This window comes from Borostomias antarcticus (genome assembly GCF_949987555.1).
Source record: "Borostomias antarcticus genome assembly, chromosome: 9".
Classification (NCBI taxonomy): domain Eukaryota; kingdom Metazoa; phylum Chordata; class Actinopteri; order Stomiiformes; family Stomiidae; genus Borostomias; species Borostomias antarcticus.
The window spans coordinates 26,685,215-26,704,505 of NC_140242.1; the positions used below are offsets into that span (position 1 = coordinate 26,685,215).

Sequence of the window (19,291 nt, forward strand, 5' to 3'; positions counted from 1 at the left end):
GGAGAGGAGAGGAGAGGAGAGGAGAGGAGAGGGGAGGAGAGGGGAGGAGAGGAGAGGAGAGGAGAGGAGAGGAGAGGAGAGGAGAGGAGAGGAGAGGAGAGGAGAGGAGAGGAGAGGAGAAGGATAATGTCAATTAGGGTAGCACCATGTGTAATACATACACTAACTGGTGCAGAATATAGAGCCAGCTAGGCTTAACATTTCTTCAGCGAGAATACTGCTCATCTGTGACAGATGGCTTCCCAGAGGGTCCCCTGTGAGCACATTCCGTACCCAAGGTCAGCAGCGCTCTGAGAACATCTCAGCTGTGCAGCGTGGCCTGGTTTACCCGGAGGTGGTTCTTATTTTAGGCATCAATCTTCGCCGCTCAGCTAACGCAGTTTGGAGAAGGACCTGGCTAAAGTGTGCTTGTGGGTCGTTCGATTTTCAATGACAACAGGTTGTAATGTCATTTAGATAGACCAGAGAAAACCTGGAGTGATGACCTAGGAGATTATATTCCTACTGAAGGACAGTCAGTGTTTCTGTCAGTGCGCTCATGACGAACTTGTCCAGAAAGCTGCTGCTCGCCTGGTGTTCAACCACCCCAAGTTCTCAAACACAACTTCCCTTCTCCGTTCCCTACACTGACTCCCTGTAGCGGCTCGCATCCAGTTTAAAACTCTTCCGCTAGCCTACAGGGCAATGAAAGGAACAGCCCCCTCCTACCTCCAGGCCATGGTCAAACCCTACACCCCCTCCCGACCGCTACGCTCTGCTACCTCGGGGCCACTGGTTGCCCCGTCACTCCGAGGCCCCTGCGGTCGATCGACACGGTCACGGCTCTTCTCTGTCCTGACCCCGCAGTGGTGGAATGAACTGCCCACTGACGTCAGGACAGCAGAGTCACTGCCCATCTTTCATCGCAGGCTCAAAACCATCATCTCTTCAAGAAATACTACAACAATCCTCCCTCTTAAGCACCTATTGTATTTTAGATTGCTATTCTTCTTCTTTGTCTTCAGCACTAGATTATGCTCTTAGTAACTTGTTTCAGAAAGAAGATACACTTGTGAGTTCTGGCAAGTAGTAGTACATTGGCTTTTCCTACGTTAAATGCAATTATTGTTAGTCGCTTTGGATAAAAGTGTCTTCTAAATGACTGTAATGTAATGTCTCCACCTTAGACATTACATTACATTACAGTCATTTAGCATGAATTATTTTCTTAAATGCTACAGAAAAACAGAATACGGGCAAAATGTCTTCATATGATGTGTTGTCAGGAGGTTTGTGGTGGTGAATTTTCAGAGTGGTATAGAAGAGACTGTCCCAGATATCCAGGCTGGATGGCAGTGCTACATGGATGGATACTTACTTACATAGATGCAGTGTTTCTGCTAGCGCAGGTAGAGGTTGTGCTACATGGATGGATACTTACATAGATGCAGTGTTTCTGCTAGCGCAGGTAGAGGTTGTGCTACATGGATGGATACTTACATAGATGCAGTGTTTCTGCTAGCGCAGGTAGAGGTTGTGCTACATGGATGGATACTTACATAGATGCAGTGTTTCTGCTAGCGCAGGTAGAGGTTGTGCTACATGGATGGATACTTACATAGATGCAGTCTTTGTGGTAGCGCAGGTAGAGGTTGTGCAAGATGGCTGCTTCGTGGAGCTCTGCCAGAGTGGACATGTCCTCCACGCCCCACACACTGCTGGGCTGCCTGGGCAACACCTTCTCCCTGCTCAGCTCGGCCCTCTGGAGGTACATCACCTGACACACACACACACACACACACACACAGACAGACAGGCACGCGCACACACACAGACAGGCACACGCACACACAGACACACACACAGACAGACACATGCACAAATGCGTTCACACACACACACAGGGGCACACACACACACACACACAGATCAGATGACACACTAACTAAATATAATAGTAGTATAACATAACACGTCAGGGACCTGATGCACAATACACCGTATCAATATCAAATATGATACCAATCAAATCTATTCTATTTCCAATGCACTCCCACTAAACTCTCACTTAAAATCTCCACTATACTATACTATACTATACTATACTATACTATACTATACTATACTATACTATACTATACTAAACTTTCCCTCCAGCTGCCCCCCCTCAGCCAGAGGCCAGCAGGAACACAGAACGCCTCAGGGACTGAAGAACAGGCAGAGCAGAACCGAGGACGACACCCGGGTGGGTTCCCACAGAGAGGAGAACCTGGGAACACAGAACGCCTCAGGGTCTGGCTGATGCTACACGGCGCACAGCAAGCTCCGAGTGTGTGTGTGTGTGTGGGGGGGGGCGGGGGGGGGTATGTGATGGAGTGTGTGTGTAGGGGAGGGGTATGTGTGAAGCTTGGAATAGACAGTTGAAGAGAAGTGTACGCACATCCAAAAGGCTTACTGTAAGCCAGGAGCTGGGAATGGATGAACAAATATTATATAAATATCACATTGTAAATATGCAGCACAATTGAGTCGTGTGACACATTTCCAGTTCCCTTTACATTACACTCCCACTCTACTGTTAAGAGCTCAACGCTCAACGAGGGGGGGCAGGGACATGTTCTACTGATGTGTCCCTGGACCGAGGAGCAGGGACATGTTCTACTGATGTGTCTCTGGACCGAGGAGGGACATGTTCTACTGATGTGTCTCTGGACCGAGGAGCAGGGACATGTTCTACTGATGTGTCCCTGGACCGAGGAGCAGGGACATGTTCTACTGATGTGTCTCTGGACCGAGGAGGGACATGTTCTACTGATGTGTCTCTGGACCGAGGAGCAGGGATATGTTCTACTGATGTGTCCCTGGACCGAGGAGCAGGGACATGTTCTACTGATGTGTCTCTGGACCGAGGAGCAGGGACATGTTCTACTGATGTGTCTCTGGACAGACGAGCAGGGACATGTTCTACTGATGTGTCCCTGGACAGACGAGCAGGGACATGTTCTACTGATGTGTCCCTGGACAGACGAGCAGGGACATGTTCTACTGATGTGTCCCTGGACAGACGAGCAGGGACATGTTCTACTGATGTGTCCCTGGACAGACGAGCAGGGACATGTTCTACTGATGTGTCTCTGGACAGACGAGCAGGGACATGTTCTAGTGATGTGTCCCTGGACAGACGAGCAGGGACATGTTCTACTGATGTGTCCCTCCCTCTCTGCCCTCGTCCTGCTCACGCTGCGTTCCTTTTGTATCAGAGACGTCAACATTACTGGGTTTCACGTCAAACTCGTCATCAATACATCACCTGAACTAGCGATTTCCGCCATTTTACTCGGGATAAAAAAAATCTACCCCGACGTCATCGACGTCAGCTGCTGACGCCAATCAAGATGGCGCATTGACAATAAGTGAAAGCTGTAATAAGACTATTTGTTAGCGCTCCTGTCTTATTTGTGTCTCATCAGATATGCAGCCAGGAGCCTATGACACATTCCTGCGGCACGGCCAATCAGACAGAGGAGGGGGGCGGTGGCTGATGAGAAGGCCACGCCCCCTCGACTTTAACATGAACTGTCCTCTTTCTAGGAACTCTGTCCATTGTTGTGCCCTAAGGCGACACAATCAGACCATCTTCAACTGTCACATCCAAGTGTGTGTGTGTGTGTGTGTGCGTATGTGTGTGTGCGAACTGGCGCCCTCCAGAGAGCGCATGTCATAGTATCTGTGTGAGTATGTGTGTGTGTGTGTGTGTGTGTGTGTGTGTGTGTGTGTGTGTGTGTGTGTCCTAGAATCTCTCTGACCCTCTTGTCTCGTCACCCTGATCTGCGGCCGCCGTTTCCACGGCAACTCGTGTACGTGGACGAAAGTGGGGGGGTTGGTACAGGGTTAGGGGGGGTGGTACAGGGTTAGGGGGGGTTGGTACAGGGTTAGGGGGGGTTGTTACAGGGTCGGGGGGGTTGGTACAGGGTTAGGGGGGGTTGTTACAGGGTCGGGGGGGGTTGGTAAGGGGTTAGGGGGGGTTGGTACAGGGTTAGGGGGGGGTTGGTAAGGGGTTAGGGGGGTTGGTACAGGGTTAGGGGGGTGGTACAGGGTTAGGGGGGGTGGTACAGGGTTAGGGGGGGTTGATACAGGGTTAGGGGGGGTTGGTACAGGGTTAGGGGGGTTGGTACAGGGTTAGGGGGGGTTGGTACAGGGTTAGGGGGGGGTTGGTACAGTGTTAGGGGGGGTTGTTACAGGGTCGGGGGGGGTTGGTAAGGGGTTAGGGGGGGTTGGTACAGGGTTAGGGGGGGGTTGGTAAGGGGTTAGGGGGGTTGGTACAGGGTTAGGGGGGTGGTACAGGGTTAGGGGGGATGGTACAGGGTTAGGGGGGGTTGATACAGGGTTAGGGGGGGTTGGTACAGGGTTAGGGGGGGGTTGGTACAGGGTTAGGGGGGGTTGGTACAGGGTTAGGGGGGGTTGGTACAGGGTTAGGGGGGGGTTGGTACAGTGTTAGGGGGGGTTGTTACAGGGTCGGGGGGGTTGGTAAGGGGTTAGGGGGGTGGTACAGGGTTAGGGGGGGTGGTACAGGGTTAGGGGGGGGTTGGTACAGGGTTAGGGGGGTGGTACAGGGTTTGGGGGGGTGGTACAGGGTTAGGGGGGGTTGGTACAGGGTTAGGGGGGGTGGTACAGGGTTAGGGGGGGTTGGTACAGAGTTAGGGGTGGGTTGGTACAGGGTTAGGGGGGGGTTGTTACAGGGTTAGGGGGGGTTGGTACAGGGTTAGGGGGGGTTGGTACAGGGTTAGGGGGGGTTAGTACAGGGTTAGGGGGGGTGGTACAGGGTTAGGGGGTTGGTACAGGGTTAGGGGGGGTGGTACAGGGTTAGGGGGGGGGGTTGGTACAGGGTTAGGGGGGGGTGTTACAGGGTTAGGGGGGGTGGTACAGGGTTAGGGGGGGGGTTGGTACAGGGTTAGGGGGGGTTGGTACAGGGTTAGGGGGGGTTGGTACAGGGTTAGGGGGGGTGGTACAGGGTTAGGGGGGGTGGTACAGGGTTAGGGGGGGTTGGTACAGGGTTAGGGGGGTTGTTACAGGGTTAGGGGGGGGTGGTACAGGGTTAGGGGGGGGGGTGGTACAGGGTTAGGGGGGGTTGGTACAGGGTTAGGGGGGGGTGGTACAGGGGTAGGGGGGTGGTACAGGGTTAGGGGGGGTTGTTACAGGGTCGGGGGGGTTGGTACAGGGTTAGGGGGGGGTTGGTACAGGGTTAGGGGGGGTGGTACAGGGTTAGGGGGGTTGGTACAGGGTTAGGGGGGTTGGTACAGGGTTAGGGGGGGTGGTACAGGGTTAGGGGAGGTTGGTACAGGGTTAGGGGGGGTTGATAAAGGGTTATGGGGGGTTGGTACAGGGTTAGGGGGGGTTGATACAGGGTTAGGGTGGGGTGGTACAGGGTTGGGGGGGGGTGGTACAGGGTTAGGGGGGGTTGTTACAGGGTCGGGGGGGTTAGTACAGGGTTAGGGGGGGTTGTTACAGGGTCGGGGGGGTTAGTACAGGGTTAGGGGGGGTTGGTACAGGGTAAGTGGGGGTTAGTACAGGGTTAGGGGGGGTTGGTACAGGGTTAGTGGGGATTGGTACAGAGTTAGGGGGGGTTGGTACAGAGTTAGGGTAGGGTCCAGGGAGCGAGAGAGGGACAGACAGAGATCAAAGTGGTGGAATGGAGGGAGATTGCATCAGTGTGTGGTGCATGATGGGAAGCGGTGATGGTGGGTCGATGAGCCGAAGGGGGGGGGGGGGGGGGAGGCTATGGTCGTGGTTGAGATGAGAGGCTTCACTGACAGCTCTTCCTGCTGGGGCCCCGTGGGGAGCCGGCCTTGGGTTTCACACAGATGCTGTGTCAGCATACACACGCATACACACACACACACACACACACACACACATACACAAACTCATAAACACACACATACACACACAGATAAACACACACACACACACGAGCTACAGGGATCCTTTGGGACAGTAAAAGGAGAGTTGTGTTTGATATAACACAGCCAGGATAGTCTCTATCAGAGTCAGACGCCCTAAACACAGCAGCCAGGATAGTCTCTATCAGTCAGACGCCCTAAACACAGCCAGGATAGTCTCTATCAGTCAGATGCCCTAAACACAGCCAGGGTAGTCTCTATCAGTCAGACGCCCTATACACAGCCAGGATAGTCTCCATCAGTCAGACGCCCTAAACACAGCCAGGATAGTCTCTATCAAGAGTCAGACGCCCTAAACACAGCCAGGATAGTCTCTATCAGTCAGACGCCCTAAACACAGCCAGGATAGTCTCTATCAGTCAGACGCCCTAAACACAGCCAGGATAGTCTCTATCAGTCAGACGCCCTAAACACAGTCAGGATAGTCTCTATCAGTCAGACGCCCTAAACACAGCCAGGATAGTCTCTATCAGTCAGACGCCCTAAACACAGCCAGGATAGTCTCTATCAGAGTCAGACGCCCTAAACACAGCAGCCAGGATAGTCTCTATCAGTCAGACGCCCTAAACACAGCCAGGATAGTCTCTATCAGTCAGACGCCCTAAACACAGCCAGGATAGTCTCTATCAGTCAGACGCCCTAAACACAGCCAGGATAGTCTCTATCAGTCAGACGCCCTAAACACAGCCAGGATAGTCTCTATCAGTCAGACGCCCTAAACACAGCCAGGATAGTCTCTATCAGAGTCAGACGCCCTAAACACAGCAGCCAGGATAGTCTCTATCAGTCAGACGCCCTAAACACAGCCAGGATAGTCTCTATCAGTCAGATGCCCTAAACACAGCCAGGGTAGTCTCTATCAGTCAGACGCCCTAAACACAGCCAGGATAGTCTCCATCAGTCAGACGCCCTAAACACAGCCAGGATAGTCTCTATCAAGAGTCAGACGCCCTAAACACAGCCAGGATAGTCTCTATCAGTCAGACGCCCTAAACACAGCCAGGATAGTCTCTATCAGTCAGACGCCCTAAACACAGCCAGGATAGTCTCTATCAGTCAGACGCCCTAAACACAGCCAGGATAGTCTCTATCAGTCAGATGCCCTAAACACAGCCAGGATAGTCTCTATCAGTCAGACGCCCTAAACACAGCCAGGATAGTCTCTATCAGTCAGACCCCCTAAACACAGCCAGGATAGTCTCTATCAGAGTCAGACGCCCTAAACACAGCCAGGATAGTCTCTATCAGTCAGACGCCATAAACACAGCCAGGATAGTCTCTATCAGAGTCAGACGCCCTAAACACAGCCAGGATAGTCTCTATCAGAGTCAGACGCCCTAAACACAGCCAGGATAGTCTCTATCAGAGTCAGACGCCCTAAACACAGCCAGGATAGTCTCCATCAGTCAGACGCCCTAAACACAGCCAGGATAGTCTCTATCAGAGTCAGACGCCCTAAACACAGCCAGGATAGTCTCTATCAGAGTCAGACCCCCTAAACACAGCCAGGATAGTCTCTATCAGTCAGGCGCCCTAAACACAGCCAGGATAGTCTCTATCAGTCAGACGCCCTAAACACAGCCAGGATAGTCTCTATCAGAGTCAGACGCCCTAAACACAGCCAGGATAGTCTCTATCAGAGTCAGACGCCCTAAACACAGCCAGGATAGTCTCTATCAGTCAGACCCCCTAAACACAGCAGCCAGGATAGTCTCTATCAGTCAGACGCCCTAAACACAGCCAGGATAGTCTCTATCAGTCAGATGCCCTAAACACAGCCAGGGTAGTCTCTATCAGTCAGACGCCCTAAACACAGCCAGGATAGTCTCCATCAGTCAGACGCCCTAAACACAGCCAGGATAGTCTCTATCAAGAGTCAGACGCCCTAAACACAGCCAGGATAGTCTCTATCAGTCAGACGCCCTAAACACAGCCAGGATAGTCTCTATCAGTCAGACGCCCTAAACACAGCCAGGATAGTCTCTATCAGTCAGACGCCCTAAACACAGTCAGGATAGTCTCTATCAGTCAGACGCCCTAAACACAGCCAGGATAGTCTCTATCAGTCAGACGCCCTAAACACAGCCAGGATAGTCTCTATCAGAGTCAGACGCCCTAAACACAGCAGCCAGGATAGTCTCTATCAGTCAGACGCCCTAAACACAGCCAGGATAGTCTCTATCAGTCAGACGCCCTAAACACAGCCAGGATAGTCTCTATCAGTCAGACGCCCTAAACACAGCCAGGATAGTCTCTATCAGTCAGACGCCCTAAACACAGCCAGGATAGTCTCTATCAGTCAGACGCCCTAAACACAGCCAGGATAGTCTCTATCAGAGTCAGACGCCCCAAACACAGCAGCCAGGATAGTCTCTATCAGTCAGACGCCCTAAACACAGCCAGGATAGTCTCTATCAGTCAGATGCCCTAAACACAGCCAGGGTAGTCTCTATCAGTCAGACGCCCTAAACACAGCCAGGATAGTCTCCATCAGTCAGACGCCCTAAACACAGCCAGGATAGTCTCTATCAAGAGTCAGACGCCCTAAACACAGCCAGGATAGTCTCTATCAGTCAGACGCCCTAAACACAGCCAGGATAGTCTCTATCAGTCAGACGCCCTAAACACAGCCAGGATAGTCTCTATCAGTCAGACGCCCTAAACACAGCCAGGATAGTCTCTATCAGTCAGATGCCCTAAACACAGCCAGGATAGTCTCTATCAGTCAGACGCCCTAAACACAGCCAGGATAGTCTCTATCAGTCAGACCCCCTAAACACAGCCAGGATAGTCTCTATCAGAGTCAGACGCCCTAAACACAGCCAGGATAGTCTCTATCAGTCAGACGCCATAAACACAGCCAGGATAGTCTCTATCAGAGTCAGACGCCCTAAACACAGCCAGGATAGTCTCTATCAGAGTCAGACGCCCTAAACACAGCCAGGATAGTCTCTATCAGAGTCAGACGCCCTAAACACAGCCAGGATAGTCTCCATCAGTCAGACGCCCTAAACACAGCCAGGATAGTCTCTATCAGAGTCAGACGCCCTAAACACAGCCAGGATAGTCTCTATCAGAGTCAGACCCCCTAAACACAGCCAGGATAGTCTCTATCAGTCAGGCGCCCTAAACACAGCCAGCATAGTCTCTATCAGTCAGACGCCCTAAACACAGCCAGGATAGTCTCTATCAGAGTCAGACGCCCTAAACACAGCCAGGATAGTCTCTATCAGAGTCAGACGCCCTAAACACAGCCAGGATAGTCTCTATCAGTCAGACCCCCTAAACACAGCCAGGATAGTCTCTATCAGTCAGACCCCCTAAACACAGCCAGGATAGTCTCTATCAGTCAGATGCCATAAACACAGCCAGGATAGTCTCTATCAGTCAGACGCCCTAAACACAGCCAGGATAGTCTCTATCAGAGTCAGACGCCCTAAACACAGCCAGGATAGTCTCTATCAGAGTCAGACGCCCTAAACACAGCCAGGATAGTCTCTATCAGAGTCAGACGCCCTAAACACAGCCAGGATAGTCTCTATCAGAGTCAGACGCCCTAAACACAGCCAGGATAGTCTCCATCAGTCAGACGCCCTAAACACAGCCAGGATAGTCTCTATCAGAGTCAGACGCCCTAAACACAGCCAGGATAGTCTCTATCAGAGTCAGACCCCCTAAACACAGCCAGGATAGTCTCTATCAGTCAGGCGCCCTAAACACAGCCAGGATAGTCTCTATCAGTCAGACGCCCTAAACACAGCCAGGATAGTCTCTATCAGAGTCAGACGCCCTAAACACAGCCAGGATAGTCTCTATCAGTCAGACCCCCTAAACACAGCCAGGATAGTCTCTATCAGTCAGACCCCCTAAACACAGCCAGGATAGTCTCTATCAGTCAGATGCCATAAACACAGCCAGGATAGTCTCTATCAGTCAGACGCCCTAAACACAGCCAGGATAGTCTCTATCAGTCAGACGCCCTAAACACAGCCAGGATAGTCTCTATCAGAGTCAGACGCCCTAAACACAGCCAGGATAGTCTCTATCAGAGTCAGACGCCCTAAACACAGCCAGGATAGTCTCTATCAGTCAGACGCCCTAAACACGATTTGATCCATGTCTGGAAAATGTGCGTCTCTGTGGGTGCATCACTGGCTTCAACTATGAGTCCATTACAACCATTAGAGGGCGAACACTCAGATAATACACACACACACGAACACACACACACACACACACACACACACACACACACACTCGGATAACAGAATGATAAGGAAGCACTCTATGGGGGGTGGGAAGTGCCACGTTTAGCAGGCCTGTTGTGAGTGTGCGTGTGTGTGTGTGTGCGTGTGTGCGTCTATAGACGCACACACGCACACACACACACACGCACACTCACACGCACACCTTATCCTTGCAAAGAAAAAGTTAGGGAATCAGCCAATCAGATCGCTGGGATTTGCATATATCTTTAGCAAAGATAAGGTGTGCGTGTGAGTGTGTGTGTGTGTGTGTGTGTTTGAGTGCGTCTATGTGGAACTTAGTGAAAAATTAGACGCACACACACACACACAGACGCACACACACGTTCATTCATTTGTTCGTTTACTCCAGTGTGTGGAATGTGCCACGTTACGTTAATTGCGTTGAGCGTGTGTGTGTGTGCGTGTGTGTGTGTGTGTGTGTGCTAAGCTAGTTAGCAAGATGGCTGCGCGTGACGTAGGCTACTGACGTAATCGACGTTTCGTTAATTGCGTTGAGCGTGTGTGTGTGTGTGTGTGTGTGTGTGCTAAGCTAGTTAGCAAGATGGCTGCGCGTGACGTACTGACGTAATCGGCCGCGCTGCGTGCGACGTCATCTGCGTGCGTTCCAGCTGGACAAATACATCCATGAGCTGGACACAACAAGCGAATTTCCGTCTTCCCAACAAAAGTTAAACAGGTAATGCTTACTACAAATATAGCCTACAGACAATCCTAATTATATATCCTTGCTAGTTAGTGTATACTGTAACATGGCGAGACTTTGCATTTGAACTTGGATGTTTAGCTAACTAGCTAACTAACTCTTCTGTGAGCTCAAGCTAGTTGGTGAGCTCAAGCTAGTTGATATGTTTAGAGATCCGTTTGGCAGCTGACGTTAGCTCATTTATTGTTGTCCATCTGTCGCTTGACTTTTGACTCTTAGCTTATTATGTAAACAAAGACGCGGCTAGACGCTCACGTTAGACTACAGTACAGTATATTTCTATATTTACATTTATGAAGTGCTGTACCGTACATTTCAGGCCATGGCTATTCTGAGTGACTCTGAAGTGACCATCCTGTGAGGTTAAACAGGCCTACACCTGGAAACATGCCGTGATCGTTTAAGGTAAAATTATATAGCAATGACTGTACCTGTGTTACCCTGTGACACAATGTACTATTGAGCTCATGGGACTAGATATTACAACAATCTCTAAGAAATGGCTAACGTTACCTACAGTGTCACCCTGTCTGACCCAGTGAGCCTGTGCGCCACTGACTGACTGACCCCCTGCCTCCCTCCGCTCAGGGAAAATGCCAGCAGCACTTCAGACCTGTGGAGCTTCCTGGACATCCCACGCTCGCGCCTGGTCAAGTACACACTGTTGCTGCGTGAGATCCTCCGACGTGGCCGGCCTGGAGCAAGCGGTGAGCTCACACGCACACACACACTGCAGAGCTGTGTCCTTAACAGTAATACTTAATCCACGCCGCGGTCTATAACCGCATCCCTCTGTGTGTGTGTGTGTGTGTGTCCAGATCGTCATCATCCAGGGCGTGCTCTGCCATGGCCAGCTATGCAGCAAGAACGGACAGGTGAGCAGAGCGCGTGCACACACACACACACACACACACAACACAGACCGGATCAGATGAGGTTTATTGTACCTAATCTAAGGCTGGTTTATTGACCTGTCTACTCTTCTCTTCCTCTCCCCCCACAGCCAAGAACATCCCAGTCCCACCCACACCCTGCAGGTCAACTACGTCCCCGACCTGACCCTGCTACAAGCGCCGCTCCTTCACCGTCTCCGCCATCGTCCACATGGAGGAGGCTGATGAGAACTGCCCCCAGCTCCCCCTGCGGGGATGAGACCCCCAGCCCCGCCTCCTCGCCGTCTCCCTCCCCCTCCGTCTCCTCATCATCATCATCATCGGCATCATCATCATCATCATCTCCGAACTCTCCTCCCCCTCCTCTCATAAAACAGATACAGAATACTTTATTTATCCCCGAGGGGCAATTCAGTTTCCACATGTTAAAAGCCGACATACACATACACACTCATCACTCGTACAAATTACAACACACAGAGATTCAGAACCAGGTTCACGGTTGTGCAAGAGAGACTATGCGATGAGGAGACAAAACGGACTCCTGAGCGGACGTGTTTGATAGCGGGGACAGGAGAGCTGACTGTGTTGTCTCTCCTTGTGGGACTTTTATTTTTTTATTTTTGTGTCTCAACATGTCTATTATTACAGCAGTGTTCTGTGTTACTGTCCTCATTGGCAGCTATTTACTTCAGGTGCAGTATTCTGCATGGCCCTCTCTCAGGGTCCTGCTATTAGGGAAACATTAAACCTTGTTGCATTTACTGCAGTTGAACGCATGAAATAAAAGGCAACCGCATTCCATTTTATGACTTTTCATTGTTATAGTTCAGAACATACTCACTCAGAGATGAGACAGGTGGGACCTGATCATATTCGTACAGGGCTGTGTTGATTTTCTCTATATAGTGTTCTTAAGACTTATTATTATTTATTGTTGTTATTATGAATAATAACAATAAAAAATATTATTGTCATCATCACTGGAACACATTACATGAACATTTCTGACAGTAAATCTGATCTTTAGTCAAGTCAAACTTTATTTATATAGCGCATTTTGTTGTGGCTACAAACCTTCAACACCTAACTCCTACAGGGAGCACTGGACTCCACCAGCTGCACTGTAGTTTGATAAGCTGCTATGATTGTCTACTACAAGCTTGAGATAATATGCTTGGGAATGGGTACCTTAGAAGAGGTATTGTGCATTTTTCTTACAGCGTCTAGTCTCATGATGAGTGGCAGGGGTCATCCTTCTATCTGATGCAGTTTGCTCGAGTGCTCAACATGATTTCAGCTAGTAGCTCCTCACGCCCACAGGCATAGACGGATTATGAAATGATGGGCCCCTGGGCACAGACACATAAAGGGCCCCCCACCCACGTCATTTATCGAAAACTCACAATAAAAGAAGCTTCACCCAGCTCAGCTTTGACTCGAGGGACCTCAACTCTGTGCGGAGGATTTGGTTTTTGGATTTCTCCCAAAATAATTGAAGGGCCCATGAGTACTCAGCCCATCTAAAGTTCTATAGATAAACACTCATTTAAAACGTATCATGATGGTTTCTTTCTTCTGATTTGTGGCTTCAGTTTTTCAGCAGGATTTTTGGGGCTGTGTTATTGACATGAATGGCTAAGCCCTTTAAAGATACAAGAAATGCGAAGGGCCCCCTGAGCTCTTGGGCCCCTGGGCCTGGTAGGCCCGTTCGGTAATATGTCTTTGCTGACAGGGGAAGCAGACTGCTTCTGCTCTCCCTGGTTCCAGAGGGCTGTGCCCAGTATCAGACGTGCCCCAGGACGCCCAGGCTGGCGGTCTGATACCCCTCTACCATGCAGGCATCGAGGTCATAGCATCTCAACCCAAAACTTGCTCAGCTGTTAAAAAGGCAAAAATTCAGTCTCCTTCAATTTTCTGGCGTCCTGAGGCAGTGCTGGGGAACTCCATTTAATCAGGTCGGCTGTCCGTTAAAATTCCAACTTCCCTCTATGTGTTAAGAACTTTTATTCTAATCTGTAGTCCTACCTGTCTCCACCCATTTACCATACAGCAAATTCAACAAATCATCACCACTACTGTACTACTAAGGAGTTCTAACATAACGAAATATGGCGTTTCATCCTTAACATGAATCATCATGATTTCAACCTTATTGTTAGTTCACTGCAAATCTGTGAGTCTCATTCCCTACCCCCTCTCGCCTAATATCTATACTGGAATGATACATCAGCCCTATTTTAACAAAGAGTTACACAAGGTAGGCTTGCCAGCCTAACAAAAGTTTAGACAAAGTCTGTCCATATCAACCATGACTTTGCATACCACATCCTCCCTATGGGGACATGGGTGTTACACAGTATCTTCCTCTAACCATGCACCTTGCATATCACATTACCTCTGGAGATATCGTGGGCATATTAAAATAGGTCTGCAGTGTGGCCAGGTCTGATGAAGTACCTTGGGTGGCAGAGACATCTGTGTTTGACAGGTTCGTAACTTGAGACCCTGAGGGGTTAGCCTATACCTCTTGTTAAGCGCATCGTTGCCTCTGTGTATGAAATGCGCTATATAAATAAAGTTTGACTTGACTAAGCAAAGTTAAAGATCAGCTTTTACTGTCATACATGTTCATGTAATGTGTTCCAGTGATGATGAAAATTATATTTTTTATTGTTATTATTCATAACAACAATAATAATAATAAGTCTTAGGAACACTATATAGAGAAAATCAACACAGCCCTGTACGAATATGATCAGGTCCCACCTGTCTCATCTCTGAGTGAGTATGTTCTGAACTATAACAATGAAAAGTCATAAAATGGAATGCGGTTGCCTTTTATTTCATGCGTTCAACTGCAGTAAATGCAACAAGGTTTAATGTTTCCCTAATAGCAGGACCCTGAGAGAGGGCCATGCAGAATACTGCACCTGAAGTAAATAGCTGCCAATGAGGACAGTAACACAGAACACTGCTGTAATAATAGACATGTTGAGACACAAAAATAAAAAAATAAAAGTCCCACAAGGAGAGACAACACAGTCAGCTCTCCTGTCCCCGCTATCAAACACGTCCGCTCAGGAGTCCGTTTTGTCTCCTCATCGCATAGTCTCTCTTGCACAACCGTGAACCTGGTTCTGAATCTCTGTGTGTTGTAATTTGTACGAGTGATGAGTGTGTATGTGTATGTCGGCTTTTAACATGTGGAAACTGAATTGCCCCTCGGGGATAAATAAAGTATTCTGTATCTGTTTTATGAGAGGAGGGGGAGGAGAGTTCGGAGATGATGATGATGATGCCGATGATGATGATGATGAGGAGACGGAGGGGGAGGGAGACGGCGAGGAGGCGGGGCTGGGGGTCTCATCCCCGCAGGGGGAGCTGGGGGCAGTTCTCATCAGCCTCCTCCATGTGGACGATGGCGGAGACGGTGAAGGAGCGGCGCTTGTAGCAGGCTCAGGTCGGGGATGTAGTTGACCTGCAGGGTGTGGGTGGGACTGGGATGTTCTTGGCTGTGGGGGGAGAGGAAGAGAAGAGTAGACAGGTCAATAAACCAGCCTTAGATTAGGTACAATAAACCTCATCTGATCCGGTCTGTGTTGTGTGTGTGTGTGTGTGTGTGTGTGTGCACGCGCTCTGCTCACCTGTCCGTTCTTGCTGCATAGCTGGCCATGGCAGAGCACGCCCTGGATGATGACGATCTGGACATACACACACACAGAGGGATGCAGTTATAGACCGCGGCGTGGATTAAGTATTACTGTTAAGGACACAGCCCTGCAGTGTGTGTGTGAGCTCACCGCTTGCTCCAGGCCGGCCACGTCGGAGGATCTCACGCAGCAACAGTGTGTACTTGACCAGGCGCGAGCGTGGGATGTCCAGGAAGCTCCACAGGTCTGAAGTGCTGCTGGCATTTTCCCTGAGCGGAGGGAGGCAGGGGGTCAGTCAGTCAGTGGCGCACAGGCTCACTGGGTCAGACAGGGTGACACTGTAGGTAACGTTAGCCATTTCTTAGAGATTGCTGTAATATCTAGTCCCATGAGCTCAATAGTACATTGTGTCACAGGGTAACACAGGTACAGTCATTGCTATATAATTTTACCTTAAACGATCACGGCATGTTTCCAGGTGTAGGCCTGTTTACTCACAGGATGGTCACTTCAGAGTCACTCAGAATAGCCATGGCCTGAAATGTACGGTACAGCACTTCATAAATGTAAATATAGAAATATACTGTACTGTAGTCTAACGTGAGCGTCTAGCCGCGTCTTTGTTTACATAATAAGCTAAGAGTCAAAAGTCAAGCGACAGATGGACAACAATAAATGAGCTAACGTCAGCTGCCAAACGGATCTCTAAACATATCAACTAGCTTGAGCTCACCAACTAGCTTGAGCTCACAGAAGAGTTAGTTAGCTAGTTAGCTAAACATCCAAGTTCAAATGCAAAGTCTCGCCATGTTACAGTATACACTAACTAGCAAGGATATATAATTAGGATTGTCTGTAGGCTATATTTGTAGTAAGCATTACCTGTTTAACTTTTGTTGGGAAGACGGAAATTCGCTTGTTGTGTCCAGCTCATGGATGTATTTGTCCAGCTGGAACGCACGCAGATGACGTCGCACGCAGCGCGGCCGATTACGTCAGTACGTCACGCGCAGCCATCTTGCTAACTAGCTTAGCACACACACACACACACACACACACACGCTCAACGCAATTAACGAAACGTCGATTACGTCAGTAGCCTACGTCACGCGCAGCCATCTTGCTAACTAGCTTAGCACACACACACACACACACACGCACACACACACACGCTCAACGCAATTAACGTAACGTGGCACATTCCACACACTGGAGTAAACGAACAAATGAATGAACGTGTGTGTGCGTCTGTGTGTGTGTGTGTGCGTCTAATTTTTCACTAAGTTCCACATAGACGCACTCAAACACACACACACACACACACACTCACACGCACACCTTATCTTTGCTAAAGATATATGCAAATCCCAGCGATCTGATTGGCTGATTCCCTAACTTTTTCTTTGCAAGGATAAGGTGTGCGTGTGAGTGTGCGTGTGTGTGTGTGTGCGTGTGTGCGTCTATAGACGCACACACGCACACACACACACACGCACACTCACAACAGGCCTGCTAAACGTGGCACTTCCCACCCCCCATAGCACTCCTCCCTGGGTCAGTGTGTGTGTGTGTGTGTGTGTGTGTGTGGGACTGAACCCTCTGGGGACAGGGAGACAGCCCACTGACACACAGAGTGATGTCATCTAAGCACACGCTATACACACCCCGCCCTAGCTAGCCGTCCCTAACCCCACCTCCCTAGCCCCGCCTCCCTAGCCCCGCCTCTCTAACCCCGCCTCCATAGCCCCGCCTCACTAGCCCCGCCTCTCTAACCCCGCCTCCCTAACCCCGCATCCCTAACTCCGCCTCCCTAACCCCGCCTCCCTAACTCCGCCTCACTAACCCCACCTCTCTAACCCCGCCTCCCTAACTCCGCCTCTCTAACCCCGCCTCCCTAACTCCGCCTCACTAACTCCGCCTCACTAACCCCGCCTCCCTAACCCCGCCTCCCTAACTCCGCCTCACTAGCCCCGCCTCCCTAGCCCCGCCCCTCCACCCCGCTGATTCCCCAGGGTCGGACAGCGACGGGGGAGACATAAATCCAGACGCAGGCTTTTCACGTGTAGCCGATGACATCTGCCTGATAACCTTATAGCCGTTCAATACATCAGCATCAAAGTGATGAACAACATTGTGTCCAACACCTGATCTGCTCCAGGCTAATGGAACCCTCTTCATTATCCATCCCATAATATCATCAGCACGCACTGGCGTTCAGAGGGAAGGGTGACATCATGTTTGTGTCACATCAGTGCACAGACGCCATTACAGAGCACAGGAGGGTGTGTGTCGCCATCGCTTGACCCTCACTAAAAGCTACCGTAGCACTTAGAAGAATTGATACTGAGGTGTGAGTTTAACCAATTCTCTCGGGTTCCACTGTCAGAATACTGCAAAGGCAAATACATGTTTATGTATTTGAGTCAATGTTTATGACTGTTTTAGACGATATCGTCACGTAGCTCGGGAGGTAGAGCGGCTGGCAGGGGATCTGAAGGTCGCCGGTTCGATCCCAGCTCCCGGCAGTGTGCTGAGTTGTCCTTGAGCAGGACACTAAGTCCCCAAATCGATCACTTGCAGCACGGTGGCGCAGGACAGTACTGTCGCCTCACAGCAAGAAGGTCTCCCGGGACTTTCTGTGTGGAATTTGCTCCAGTGCTCGTGGAGGACGGATTGGATGGGAGAAATGCAGAGGGCAAATTCCACCAGTAATCACTGAGGATGTGTGTGTGTGTGTGAGTGTGTGGTGTGTGTGTGTTTGAGTGTGTGTGTGTGTGTGTGTTGTGAGTGTGTGTGTGTGTGTTGTGTGTGCCGTGTCGCCCCTCACTCACGTGTGTTTGTGTTTGTCAAATTCCACCAGTAATCACTGAGGATGTGTGTGTGTGTGTGTGTGTGTGTGCTGCCCCTCACTCATGTGTGTTTCTGTTTGTCACATGTGGCCAATAAAGACCCTTGAGGTCCAGAAATGATTTAATCACTGTGCGATGAAGAAAGTGTGAAAGGATGACAGGAATGTGTGAGTCATTCCTTTCCCAGGATTCCAGAGCAGAGACACAGCAGGAAGTCCTCCCTTCCAGGTCAAAGGTCACCATAATGGAGGACATGGAATCCAGTCCCGAACTGGACGAACCGGTGAACTGAGTAGAGAGAATCAGCTGTTTGCGTGTGCGTGTGTGTGTGTGTGCGTGTGTGTGTGCGTGTGTGTGTGTCTGTTATCAGATGTTCTCTGAGGCCTGTGCACCAGCCTCAAACCGGTGTCGAGGAGGGTTGGAGACACAGCCAGGTGAGGGCCGGACAAACAAAATGGCCGCCTTCCTCGTCCGAGCACAACAGGCGATGAACGGCACGCTGGAAAAAGCGCCGGTGTGGATCACCTCCGACGTATAAACAAACCGTCCGCTTCCTTCACAGCCCTCTCTGAAACAAGCACATCCATTTTTAATGTGTGTGCGTGCGGATAAGTGCTTGTGTGTGTGTGTGTGTGTTTGTGTGTGTCACATGTACACATCTAGGCCAACTGTGATCTTTATTGGTCCGTCCCAGCTGTGTGTGTGACTGGCAGGCGATCTCCGTTCCCACAGCGTCCTCCAGCCTGCTCACTCAGTCCTCGTCCACACGTCTGTCCATTTATAGGTCTCTAGGCGTCACCGTGCGACGTAGCCGGAGCTAACAATAGTATAACTTCCATAGTACTGTGCCTTAATTGCTGTGATCTGATGTATAGTACTGTGTTTTAATGAATTAACCGGTTAATGTTGTTACCATTATTTGTTTGTGCTGATTTTAATTTGGACCCCAGGAAGACTAGTCTGTCGCTTGTGCATCAACTAATGAG

General features: G+C 50.2%; 1 protein-coding gene and 2 long non-coding RNA genes across 3 annotated transcripts in view; 1 reads left to right on the forward strand and 2 right to left on the reverse strand.

Annotated features, from left to right (window-relative positions):
• The window catches only part of myo10l3 (myosin X, like 3), a gene marked incomplete at its 5' end in the record, with an annotated part of 90,741 nt that overhangs the window by 46,469 nt on the left and 24,981 nt on the right, over window positions 1–19,291 (reverse strand). The window contains 1 exon segment of the mRNA XM_084442781.1: window positions 1,598–1,756. Within this exon segment, the coding sequence (XP_084298907.1) occupies window positions 1,598–1,756 (159 nt within the window).
• Window positions 11,229–12,575, forward strand: LOC311312789. The gene is made up of 4 exons (XR_014630584.1): window positions 11,229–11,315; window positions 11,499–11,617; window positions 11,729–11,785; window positions 11,914–12,575. It is a non-coding gene; the product is annotated as an uncharacterized lncRNA (long non-coding RNA).
• On the reverse strand, window positions 14,660–15,988 carry LOC311312790. Its single transcript, XR_014630585.1, has 4 exons — window positions 15,909–15,988; window positions 15,607–15,725; window positions 15,451–15,507; window positions 14,660–15,318 (listed from the first exon to the last, which is right to left on the reverse strand). It is a non-coding gene; the product is annotated as an uncharacterized lncRNA (long non-coding RNA).